Consider the following 12,110-nt stretch of genomic DNA (forward strand, 5'->3'; position numbering starts at 1 on the left):
AAAAAAAAGTTTCCCAAATTTGATTGCCCTCTTTTGACCTTTGATTATTAATGGATATTGACCTAATTCTGCACTGCATGCATTCTTTGTTACATGCAAAATGTTATTGCAGAACGCTGTTTTGTTTGGGTGTTTGTCCCAGTTTGTCCCACTTGTCCCAAGTGAACCCCGCAGTTCGCTAGCCTTGTGAGACCATCCTGATTTTGCGAGCTCACATTCTGTTTCTCTCACAAATCAGTCTGAATACTCTCCATAGAGATCCGTTTGTGCCCAATCAGAAAACGATCTCGCCAATCAGTGTTGGTTCTGAGGAATTTACAATTTACAATACAAACGGCTACACTGGGCGGGTTTAGGTGTGAGGACAGAAGTGGTTGAAGTTAGTGCGTGATAGACGGACAGATGGCTCATCCAATCACCTGCCAAGCATTTTGGAAAGTGCCTGCCCTTTGCCAAACACTTCGCTGAAGTTGTTGTCTTAGCAGATTCTGCTGTAGCCCTTGGAGAGTGGGCGACAGCAGGACTAGGTCATCTTTGTACAGCAGATTTTGCTTTCCGTGTCGTAAGACCAGGTGCTGCAGATTGCTCCGACGTGGCAATCATTCATATTTAATCTGTCAAATAGATAGGACTTAAGTCTCAGCTGTCGTAGCCCGTGTCTCTGGGTGAATAAACGCCTTATTTTATTCCCAATTTCTCTCCCTCTCTCTCTCTCTCCCTCTCTCTCTCTATCTCCCTCCCTCCCTCTCTCTCTCCCCACTCTCTCCAGATGCTGGAGCCCAAGACGGACGCCCCTCCCTGTGAGCTGACCCCCCAGGGGTCCCGGGAGGAGGAGGAGGGGGGGGGCAGCCTCTGCTACCCATCTAGCCCCTCTGGGCCACTCGCCCCGGGCAGCCCGCACCTCTCCTCCGAGGTGCCCCCCACCCCGCCGGGCGGCCTGGCGCCCCCCACCCCGCCGCCCTCCACCGAGGGCGAGGACGGCGGCAGCGCCGAGGGCTCGGTGCCCGAGATGTGGAGGGGGGAGGATGAGGAGGTAGAAAGGGGAGGAGGAGAGGACGAGGAAAGAGGGGAGGGCGTGGCGGCGCCTGACCCGCCGGCCGCCGCCGGCGAGGACGACGCCTCCCCCGAGCCCCCGGACTCCAGCGCCCCGCCCCCCTTCTCCCCCTCCCCCTCCTTCGTCATCCCAGAGCTCCGCCTGGACCGCTCCTTCGGCGCCGATGGCCTCTCCTCGGCGTACACCGACGACGAGTATGACGAGGAGGACGACGAAGAGGAGGAGGAGGAGGAGGAGGACAGCGACGACGCCTACCTGGAGCGTAGCGACAGCAAGCGGCGGAGCATGGTGGAGGCGTCGGCCTGCGAGAAGCACGGCGGCGGGCTGAGCGTCCAGAACTCGCTGAGGCGCCGCACGCACAGCGAGGGGAGCCTGCTGCAGGACCCCCGGGGGAAGTGCTTCACCTCGGACAACGCCATCAACTGCCTGGAGGTGGGCGGGGCCGGGAACAAGGAGGGCTGGACGCTGCCCTCCCCCAAGACCCTGAAGAAAGAGCTGACCAAGAACGGGGGATCCATGCACCAGCTGTGTATGCTGTTCTCCGGGAGGAAGGTTAGTACGCACACACACAAACACGCGTACACACACACACACACGCGTACACACACACACACACACATAATTTTACATCCAGATGCTCCCTTAATCAATTACTGGGAGGACGTTGAATGATGATACTTTGTTGGAAGTTCAGGCCACAGCACACACAGTCTCAGGTAGCTCAAAATCTGGTTCATTTTTTTTTGTGTGTTTTTTTTAAATTTTATTTAGCCTTTATTTAACCAGGAAAGGTCCCATTGAGATTAAAAATCTCTCTATCTCTTTTTCAAGAGAGACCTGGCCAAGACGGGCAGCAGTGCAATCCAAACACATGGTTACAGACGAAACACAGAGATGCAACAGTAATACAATTTACACATGTGACTTGGTGATTTGGCTATGTGGCAATACGCTAGTTAAAAACATGAACATACTGTTAAATCAACCTCTAAAACCTTCATAGTGGAATTAAAAACATCGATTGAGACCTGCTCCTCAAGTTTGAGATCATTTTGTAGCATGTTCAACTAACCATGTTTCTCTAGCATCTCCAAACACGTATACTTTGTAATAAAGGGCTACTGTATATTTTTTTGCAGTTAAAAACATGTTTAGTTCACCTGTCAGGAACAACCCCAATCCCAAGCAACTTTACACCTACACTTTACAACTACCCTTTGATCTTTTCAAGTTTCAAGGAAGGTTTTCTATGTTTACATCTGTATTCTAGAGATTGAGCGCCATCAAGTGGTGAATGTGGAGAAATGCAGGCTGAGTTTGACAAACAGTACAGCACAAGGAAGATAATACATAATACAACTGCATCTAACATATATAAGCACAATCTGCTCTCTGAGTATCTTTGGTAGTTTAACATATATGAGCACAATCTGCTCACTGAGTATCTGTGGCAGTTGAACATATATAAGCACAATCTGCTCTGTGGTAGTTTAACATATATAAGCACAATCTGCTTTGTGGTAGTTTAACATATATAAGCGCAATCTGCTCACTGAGTATCTGTGGTAGTTTAACATATATAAGCGCAATCTGCTCACTGAGTATCTGTGGTAGTTGTGTAGAAACTGCTCTATACAAACTTGATAAAGTTTTTTTTTTTTTTTCTTATCTTGGTCACATAGATTTGTTTGTATACATGTCACTAAGCCAGTGTCAACTGCATTTTGTAATTGATAATGAATGAGGGGCCATGTTTAATTGACCGACACAGAGGAAGTGAATTGCTCAAAGTGTAACATCTGAATTCGCCCGAAGCGTAACATTTGGTTTGCCCAAGGCATTGTATAAGTACAACTAATATGACTACAAACCGTTTCTATATTGTAGTAGAGAAAAGATGAATTGAAATTGCAGTCCAGCATGCAGTTGCTCTGATGGCCCACTAGAGGGGGATCCTGCTTAGGCTTCCCCCTACTTTTGCCAGTAGACTAGCAAAGCATCATGAGAGAGCCCAGTCAGACAGAGAGAGAGAGAGAGAGAGAATGAGAGAGAGAGAGAGAGAGAGAGAGAGAGAGAGAGAGAGAGAGAGAGAGAGAGAGTTCCACTCAGGACGATAGGGAACCTTAAATGGCAGTATGTTCACAGCACGTTGACGGAGGGAGGGAGGGAGGGAGGGAGGGAGGAATGCAGTAAGCGGGTCCAGTATTGGTCTTGGCAGGTCTGGCAGTAATTTTACTACCTATTGGCGTCACAGGGCCCAGGTTTCCATTATTTAAAAGTGCTGTCATCTCCCTACTCATAAATAATATGGCATCTCTAGGTGTGTGTGTTTGTGTGTGTGTTTGTGTGTGTGTGTGCTTGGTTTTGCAGGTTCCCATGCAGACGTGAAAGAGCCCATACTCACACATGCATCCAACACACGTCCCGGGTCAAAGGTCGCACAGCTTCATTCACTTCCTGTAGAACGCTGGAGTTTTCGATCTGCGACTCTCTGGTTTCATTTAGACAGTTAAACTAGTGACTCGGTCATAACATTTTAGATTTAACTGTGAAGGATGTTAATCGACGAAACTGAAATTGAATCGGTACAATTATCATTATTCATTCTGACTAAGTTAAGTTCAGATTAAGTTCAGGCCATTTCCCACGAGCACAAATTTATCGGAAAAACCCCCCAGAAAGAAGTGAAAAATGGAGGTGTGTGGATCCATCAGCGCCACCTCTCCATGGTCCTCTTGTGGGAGCAAGGCATTGTGGGTTATTTATAGGCCGGTCTGCCCCCCCCATGGATCAAGGCCTCGCTCTCCAAGGCTGTCAGAGGCACCACCTCGCCTAGCGATTGTTGCCGTGGGAGACCGAACATCCCAGCAGATGGGGGTGAAGGGGAAAGTGAGAGAGAAGAGAGAGAGAGGTGAAGTGTGTGTGTGTGCGTACATGCGTGCGTGCGTGCGTGCGTGTGTGTGCGTACATGCGTGCGTGCGTGTGTGCGTGTATATGTCTCTGAACCATATGTGATTCTAGATGGGAGGGAATTGTCGAGGGATAGGAAGGTTACATTTGCAATATCTCCTCCTATCTTTCCTCACCTCTCCTCTCCCCTCATCTCCCCTCCCCTCCTCTCCTCTCCTCTCCTACTCTCCTCAAGTCTCCTTTCCTCTCCTCTCCTCTCCCCTCCCCTCCTCTCCTTTTCTCCTCTCCTTTTCTCCTCTCCTCTCCTCTCCTCTCCTCTCCTTTTCTCCTCTCCTCTCCTCTCCTCTCCTCTCCTCTCCTCTCCTCTCCTCTCCTCTCCTCTCCTCTCCTCTCCTCTCCTCTCCTCTCCTCTCCTCTCCTCTCCTCTCCTCTCCTCTCCTAGCTATGCAGTGTTTACTAAGTCTCTTCACTGGGCTCTGATTTACACTCCATGTCCTTGTTCTCTTTCCACTCTGCCCTTTTTCTCTTGCCTGACGCCTCTAGTTCCCTATCAAGAAGTGTGTGTGTGTGTGTGAGAGAGAGGGAAGGAGAAAGAAAGCTAGAAAGCAAGAGAGAGGGAGAGAAAAAGAGAAACGAGAGGAGAGAGAAGAAGAAAGAGATCAATTACGTTCAATAACCAAGACGGCGCTGGACTCCCTCCGTGTGGCGAGGCGTAGCAGCGGTGAGCAGCTCAAGGCCAGAGGAAGAATCGTTGTGGCTTTTCTTTCCATCTCTCTCCCATGTACCCCCCTAACCCTAACCCCTCCCCCACATTCACACAGAACCCAAAATCCAAGACGTGGACCTACAAAGATCTATATCACACACACACAGTATAACTGTCCGATTCACCACAGCAAGGTTCGTGTCATTGGTTTGCACTTGGAACAGGTGTCGAAAAGAACATTGGCGGTATTCCAATGTACAGGTAATGGTAATGATAAATGGACTGCACTTATATAGCGCTTTTCCACCTTAGCGGCACTCAAAGCGCTTTACAATGGCCTCTCATTCACCCATTCACACACACATTCACACACCAATGGCGGCAACTGCCATGCAAGGTGCTAACCTGCTCATTGGAAGCAATTTGGGGTTAGGTGTCTTGCTCAAGGACACTTCGACATGTGGACAGTCGGAGCTGGGATTCGAACCACTGACCTTTCGATCACTGAACGACCCGCACTACCAACTGAGCTACGGCCGCCCCTCAAGGCGGTGGGCTGGCGTTGACGGTCAGTCGGTGCTAGCCCCGTAAGTAGGTCACTCTTCGTTGTGCTGGATGGGTCTTCGGCCTGTGTTTGTCATCGGGTAAACATGTGACATTTTCCCTGCTTTTTTTGAGGAGAGCTTACATTCTTACATTGCAACTGCCCCGCACAAGCATAAACACATTTATGGCCACTCATGCACACACATACACACACACATACACACACATACACACACACATACACACACACACACACACACACATAAAGCTGCGTGTGAGCACATGCACGCACACACACAAACCTGCAAGTGTGAGCACGCACACATGCACAACTGAACACACTTTCATTGATACCACACACCCAAACACACCATTAACAGAGATCATCTCTAAATGATGAGTATTCAATAAAGCTGACTCATTCTCACACACACACACACACGCATGGACACATACACACACACACTCATACACACAAAGATGAATATGGATACTTCTGGTTGTAGATGGAGCTGTAGTGATGGATGGTTTCTTGAGTGATTTTTTCTGTGTGTGTGTCGGGGTGCAGGACAAGCCAAGTTAGATCATAACACCGTGTCCTAACTGCTTGCGACGCGAGCAACAGAACGCCACATCGCAGCTTGCTGTCCTAACTGAAACCGTTACATTTCCTGTTCTGTTACGTCATTTGTCTATATTCCCAACTGAAGACAGTTAAAGAACGAACGCATGTCAACGCGAGCGACAGGAGGAAAATAGGAACATGGCGAGCGTCAAAAGGGCAGTTAAAACGTTGCGCCGCTTCGCGCTGCGTCGCTCGTGTCCAGTTAGGACATAACAATAGAAGACAAAGCAATGGAACGCATTTTGTCGCTGACGCTCGCTCGCGTCACGTGTAGTTAGGACACGGTGTTAGACATGGAACGCTAGGGCCGCACCACAGTGAAGCACAGCCCAGGCAAGGCACAGGCTGCGTTCCGAATCGCATACTACCCTACTATATAGTATGCCAAAACAGGATGTAGTATGTCCCAATACATAGTATGCCACATGCAGTATGGCAAAAATACCAGGATGTCCTACTACATCCGGTCGTATTTTGCAGTATGCAAGCTAGCAGGCTTTTCTGGCTATTCTGACCCACAATCCTGTGCGCAGCGGAAATGTGCATCACATGTGCGAGTCATGACAGCTGTAGACGAATGTCGCGTTATGGACAGCGACGGATGTGGGCAAATTTCAAGGCGCAATGTTATGACAAGGTAGTATGTCCCAATTGGATGCCTACTGCTTGCAAAGTACATACTTTCTAAGGGCAGCTGTAGTAGGTACTGGTAGTAAGAAGTAGAAGTATGCGATTCGGAACGCAGCCACAGACTTATTGTAGAGAGAAAAGCCAAGAGGGAGAGGGATAGATGGATGGAGCGATAGACGGAGGGAGGGAGAGACCGAGAGAGGGATAGATGGAGGGGGTGAAGGGGGGGGGGGTCTGGCTCGTCATGAGCTAGAGAGAGAGAGAGAGAGAGAGAGAGAGAGAGTGCGCAGAACAGAGAACACTTAATCTAAGCAAAGAACATTTGCTTCTGTTCCGATGGCATTTAACGTCATAAGTAGTTGGGTAATGCAGGCCAGGAGGGTGTTATCGAGGCAGCATCATCGCCAACATTCATGTTTGATATTGAGGCGCTTGCGGGGCAAGTCTGTCTGTCAGGTATGGGGGAAAACCTTTGTGTTTCTTAAGATCTTAAAGACATAGGCATTTACTGGGAGCCATTTTCTGTAAAGTAGCCTGTCTCCCAGTACCCAAAAAAGAGATTCTGAGATCACATACGCTGAAATAGACAAACTGGTCTCCACTGGCGTTAGCTTCCTCACTCAAGCCTGCGTTGTCTGCGGATACCTCCAGCACCATCACCGTTGAAAGTGTGCATCAGTATGCTTTATAGAACTACAGAATCGCTTTTTCAGTACTGGGAGACAGGTTTCTTTACATAAAATGGTTCCCAGTGAATGCCTATTTAAGGCAATACATCTTTAATCTAAGAGACCTTGAGGGTCTCTTTTTATTGGCCACACAGTGAAAGTGATTACACACGCGCGTGAGCAGCGAACACATCACACAAACATGATCATGCTTTCTTCAGGCGTTGCCGGTGGAAATTGTTCCCTGCATTTCTCCCATCCAACGCCGTCCTCCTCCAGGGGGCAGCCAGGAGCAGTGGGCAGCCATCATTCATGTCCTCCTCCAGGGGGCAGTCAGGAGCAGTGGGCAGCCTGGTCAGTGTCCTCCTCCAGGGGGCAGTCAGGAGCAGTGGGCAGCCATCGTTCATGTCCTCCTCCAGGGGGCAGTCAGGAGCAGTGGGCAGTCATCGTTCATGTCCTCCTCCAGGGGGCAGTCAGGAGCAGTGGGCAGCCATCGTTCATGTCCTCCTCCAGGGGGCAGTCAGGAGCAGTGGGCAGCCATCGTTCATGGCGCCCGGGGACCAAGTGCTCAGTCCAAGTCCTGGACAGGGACCGGTCTGAAGAGCATCTGTTCTTCTGCATGTTTTTCATATCGGGTTCTTTGGGAGGAAACCCTTGCAAACACGGGGAGAACGTTCAAACTAGCACACAGAAAGGCCCGGAGACCTTCTTACTGAGGCGACGATACTAGTTAGTGCACCACTGTGCTGCATGTTAGTGATTCTGGGGTTCAGTATCTTGCTCAAGGACACTTCGGCACAATATCGGTAACTGGCTTTTATTAGAAATAGTTGGACGATATCAGCATTTTTTTTTTTTTTTTAAGTGTGCAGAAATACACATCATTGTTCACCTGTTAGGCTATATCCATAAATCAGTGGTTGTGCCAGTTGTAGTTCAGTAGATGATGGCTAGATGGCGCAGTGAGAGAGTTATTGTGACCCTGACTATGTTATTGTGACCCTGTCAGTGACCTCTCACCTTTACACTTGTCAAAATCAGGCGTTTAGCAAGTCAAATCTCTGCCTGGCAAATAAATGGCTAAAAGAGGTGCTTTCCTGAGGGCAGTTGCACAAGAGCTTCACAGAATGACCGGAAAATGCAGATGCAGAGAAGAAAATGCCATAGACCTCTGAGTGATGGTGTTGTGCTTCATCTCATGCTTCAAAACACCATAAATGTAAGACTATACTAACATTAGCGTTAGCCTGTGTTTGCAACAAGCGTGCAACTATGGTTATAGCACTCCTTAGCCCAGTGAATTGTAAGAACGTAGCACCCCGAACAGCGAGGATGCTGGGTAAACACCCGTTCCGTTCGGCTGTGGACCGTCTGGAAAGGACAGAAGGTCGAGAGGGTTGGAGCCCGTGTGGGACACACTGTTACTGGCCACCTCCCATAAAAACTCTAAATGGGTAGCATGTAAATATTTACTGGGAGAGTAAACGGAGTCGGAGTGTACGGGACGTTCAACCTCGTACTGAGTCACGCCCCCTTTCCATTCAAAATAAGCCTGACGGGTTTGCCTGAGTTTTTATAGGGGATTTGAATCATTTCAGTTTACCTTGTCTTGTCTTAATTGCAGGAGCTCTCTTTTTCTATTGACGGTCTGTATACCGGATGAGTTTCCTGAATGGGTTTGTGCAGTGTGCTTGTGTGTGTGGCCGTGTTGACGTTTCCCGTTCAACACTGTCTTTAATCCTTTTATGACCGTTCTGAATCTAGAGTGAACCATATACAGGATCTGAACTTTCCATTGCATTATCCAAATATTTGATGCCCCCTGTGAGCTGTTGTTTATACATTTTCCAATGCCAAATGGGTTTTCGTAAGAAGGTGAACTGTACTATGTGTTTGTGTGTGTGTGTGTGTGTGTGCGTGCGTGTGTGTGTGTAGTAGTGTCCCCTGTGTCTTGCTGCCTTAGAGGATAAACCAGGTGCCTTGAATACCTACGTATGTTCTTGCGTATGTTCTTTTGGTTAAGGAACTATCTTCATCTGTTTGGAGAAATATGAAGTGTCTTCTCCAGCAAGAGGGCCAAGAGTCTTTGTCTGGGTCCTGAGTAATAAGAGCCTCTCCCCCCCTCCCTCTCTCTCTGTGTTCTAGTGGACCATTGGCAGAGCCAGCAGAGTAGAGGTGGAGGGGGTAGTGGATGAGTGATGGCTAGTGGATGAGTGATGGCATGATATGGGAATTCAGCTCATGGAGATGAGGATTCCTGGTACTGGTGGGAACCAGCGCAGAGGGCCTACCTTCTGTAGGCAGTTAAAATAAGAACGGAAACATCTAGGCAGATACTCAAACTGAGGTGACTGTATTGTCTCATTGTATGTTTCTGCAGAGGAAGTGGGTGACTGTGAGCCAGCCCTGGGGGTAGGGTTGGAGCTCTTAAGTAGACCATTGATAGAAGTACTGGAACTATCGTTTTGACAGAGTAGACATTTGGTCTGGGAGTTTGGAAAGTTGTTTAATCCAGAGACACTCCCTCTTTCCTGACACTCTTTTTCACCCTCTGACCTTCTGACCTCCACTGTCCATCTCGGACTCTTTCCCCACCTATCTATGTATTTCCATCAATCTATCAATCTCTCTCTTTCTTCTTCTGGGGGCGGCTGTAGCTCAGTTGGTAGAGCGGGTCGTTCAGTGATCGAAGGGTCAGGGGTTCGAATCCCAGCTCCAACTGTCTACATGTTGAAGTGTCCTTGAGCAAGACACCTAACCCCAAAATTGCTCCCAGTGAGCAGGTTAGCACCTTGCATGGCAGCTACCGCCATGGGTGAATAAGAGGCCATTGTAAAGCGCTTTGAGTTCATCTAAGGTGGAAAAGCGCTATATAAGTGCAGTCCATTTACCATTCTCTTTTCTTCTCTCTCTCTCTCTCTCTCTCTCTCTCTCTCTCTCTTGTCACCACTGTTCCCGAGAGGCCCAGACATCACATTACTGAATAGCTATGTAGCTTGCTAATGTAGCTAACATGCCATATCTAAAGCGAAGCTAATGCCATAAAGCCTTATATGCATTTCATAGGGTTGACAGTGACATATTTACTCGCAACGCCCCATTTTGTTATGCCAGAGCGCATGACGTTCATCTTAAAATACAGGGTCAATGGGTCGCTTGTGTGGCGCTGGTCTACGTACGATAAATTCCAACACAGAGCGAAATACAGTGGCGATGTTGTTGCTAATGGCTAACACATGATCCCGGCCCTCACTCACTCTCTCTCTCTCTCTCTCTCTCTCTCTCTCTCTCTCTCTCTCTCTCTCCAATGTGGAGGGGGACAAATTGAAGGGACGGATATAGAGCGGAGAAAATGCAGCTAAATTCAAATTCCTCTCCGGGGACGCCTCCTGACAGGCGGGGGGAGAGAGGGCCGTCATCTTGGACACGGAGATGGCCGGCCGCCGCTGATAAGAGGGGGGAAGACCGGGGTCCGCTGCGCGGCCGCGATAGAGGGAGGCTTCCTGGGAAGAGCAGGCCGGCGGCGGCGGCTAGCGGACGGCCTGTCAAGATGTCTTTCCGACGCACTCATTTCTGTGTCAAAACAAAATACCGACAGGTTATATAATGGTGCGTTCGTTTATAACTGGGAGGTGGCAAATTGCGACTTGCTACTAGGAACGATTAAATAAAACGACGCGTGAACTCGCACTTCCTCGTCGCAAATTCCGATATGTTTCTCAGCCCCCAGTTGCCGGCTGATGTCAATATCATATCATATCATCATTATATCATTCGCTATAGCTCAAATGCACACAGGTCGGAGGTGGGTATTTTGCCACTTGCGACTTGCCACCTCCGACCACAAATGAACGCACCATAACTTGGTTCTATATCTGGTTTGTAGATCCAGGGCTTGGTCTTTCGCCGATGTTCAGGCCAGGCATTTGCAGAACTATGTTTCCATAGGTCGTTTCATGGAGAACGGTAGACACTGGCCCTGACATCATTTATTATGTAATATCCTTCACAACTATTCTGTGACAGTAGACAGTCCTTCCACCACTCTAATGCAATAACATATATGTTAGCAAGCAATCAGGAGTGTGTGTGTGTGTGCATCTTAATTGTGATCAAATTCTATTTATTGGTATACTTCGATTTTTTTCAAGTGCGCGAATGTGTAAATCCTACTTAAAAAGCGTGTTATGTGCCTGGATCTCAGTGAGCAGTACGTGCCTCTCCAATCAGAGCCGTAGACAAAACAACACCAGCCTTCAATGTTCAGGTTCAACCCTAACCCTAACCCACCGGCACTCTGGCTATTTCAGGACTAAGTCATGATAAGCTACCATTCACACACACGCGCGCACACACACACACACACACACACACACGTTCCCATTAGTGCACCGTACTACCCAGCCAGAGGGGTCGGCGATCCAAAGTCCTTCTCCCCAATCCCCGTCGGTTGGTGTGCCCCACGACGTAGCCCGGTCCCAGATGACCTGGTCACCCCAGCGTTCAGCTCTCCACTGGGGCTCAGCCTAACGACTGAAACGTCCGCCCTCAACCCACCCTCACAAATCCACGCCTCGATGGACGGCTAATCCCTAGCTAATGACGCTGCCTCCCCCCGCCCACCCACCCTTCTTGTTTGTTTGCCAGTGATTGTGCCACTGTTTCTCGAGGGCGGGGGGGGGGGGGGAGGCTTTGGCGAGGGGTGAAGGCAGGGAATTATCTGTATTGTGTGGAACAGTGGGAGGTGGGCTATGGGAACAGGCTGCGTTACTGTTGAGATCTGAGAGCCTTGGCGCCATCTCCGGAACAGCGGGTTCGGCTGTGCGAGACCGGGGTCTCAGAGGGCCCACGCAGACCTTGAGAGTTTGGACTGAGAGTAAAGGAATACTTCGGTTGGCGCTCAGGGGCCTCGTGGTTAGAGTGTCCGCCCTGAGGTCTGGAGGTCGGGGGTTCGATCCCCGGCCGAGTCGT

General features: G+C 49.3%; 1 protein-coding gene across 2 annotated transcripts in view; it reads left to right on the forward strand.

Moving 5' to 3' along the window:
* rgs3a (regulator of G protein signaling 3a) overlaps nt 1-12,110 on the forward strand; it is a gene marked incomplete at both ends in the record, with an annotated part of 137,223 nt that overhangs the window by 81,790 nt on the left and 43,323 nt on the right. For both annotated transcript variants that reach the window (XM_084441657.1, XM_084441658.1), the window contains one exon: nt 770-1,606. In XM_084441657.1, the coding sequence (XP_084297783.1) occupies nt 770-1,606 (837 nt within the window). The remainder of the gene's footprint in view (nt 1-769; nt 1,607-12,110) is intronic.

This window comes from Borostomias antarcticus, assembly GCF_949987555.1.
Source record: "Borostomias antarcticus genome assembly, chromosome: 8".
In the NCBI taxonomy this organism is placed as follows: Eukaryota; Metazoa; Chordata; class Actinopteri; order Stomiiformes; family Stomiidae; genus Borostomias; species Borostomias antarcticus.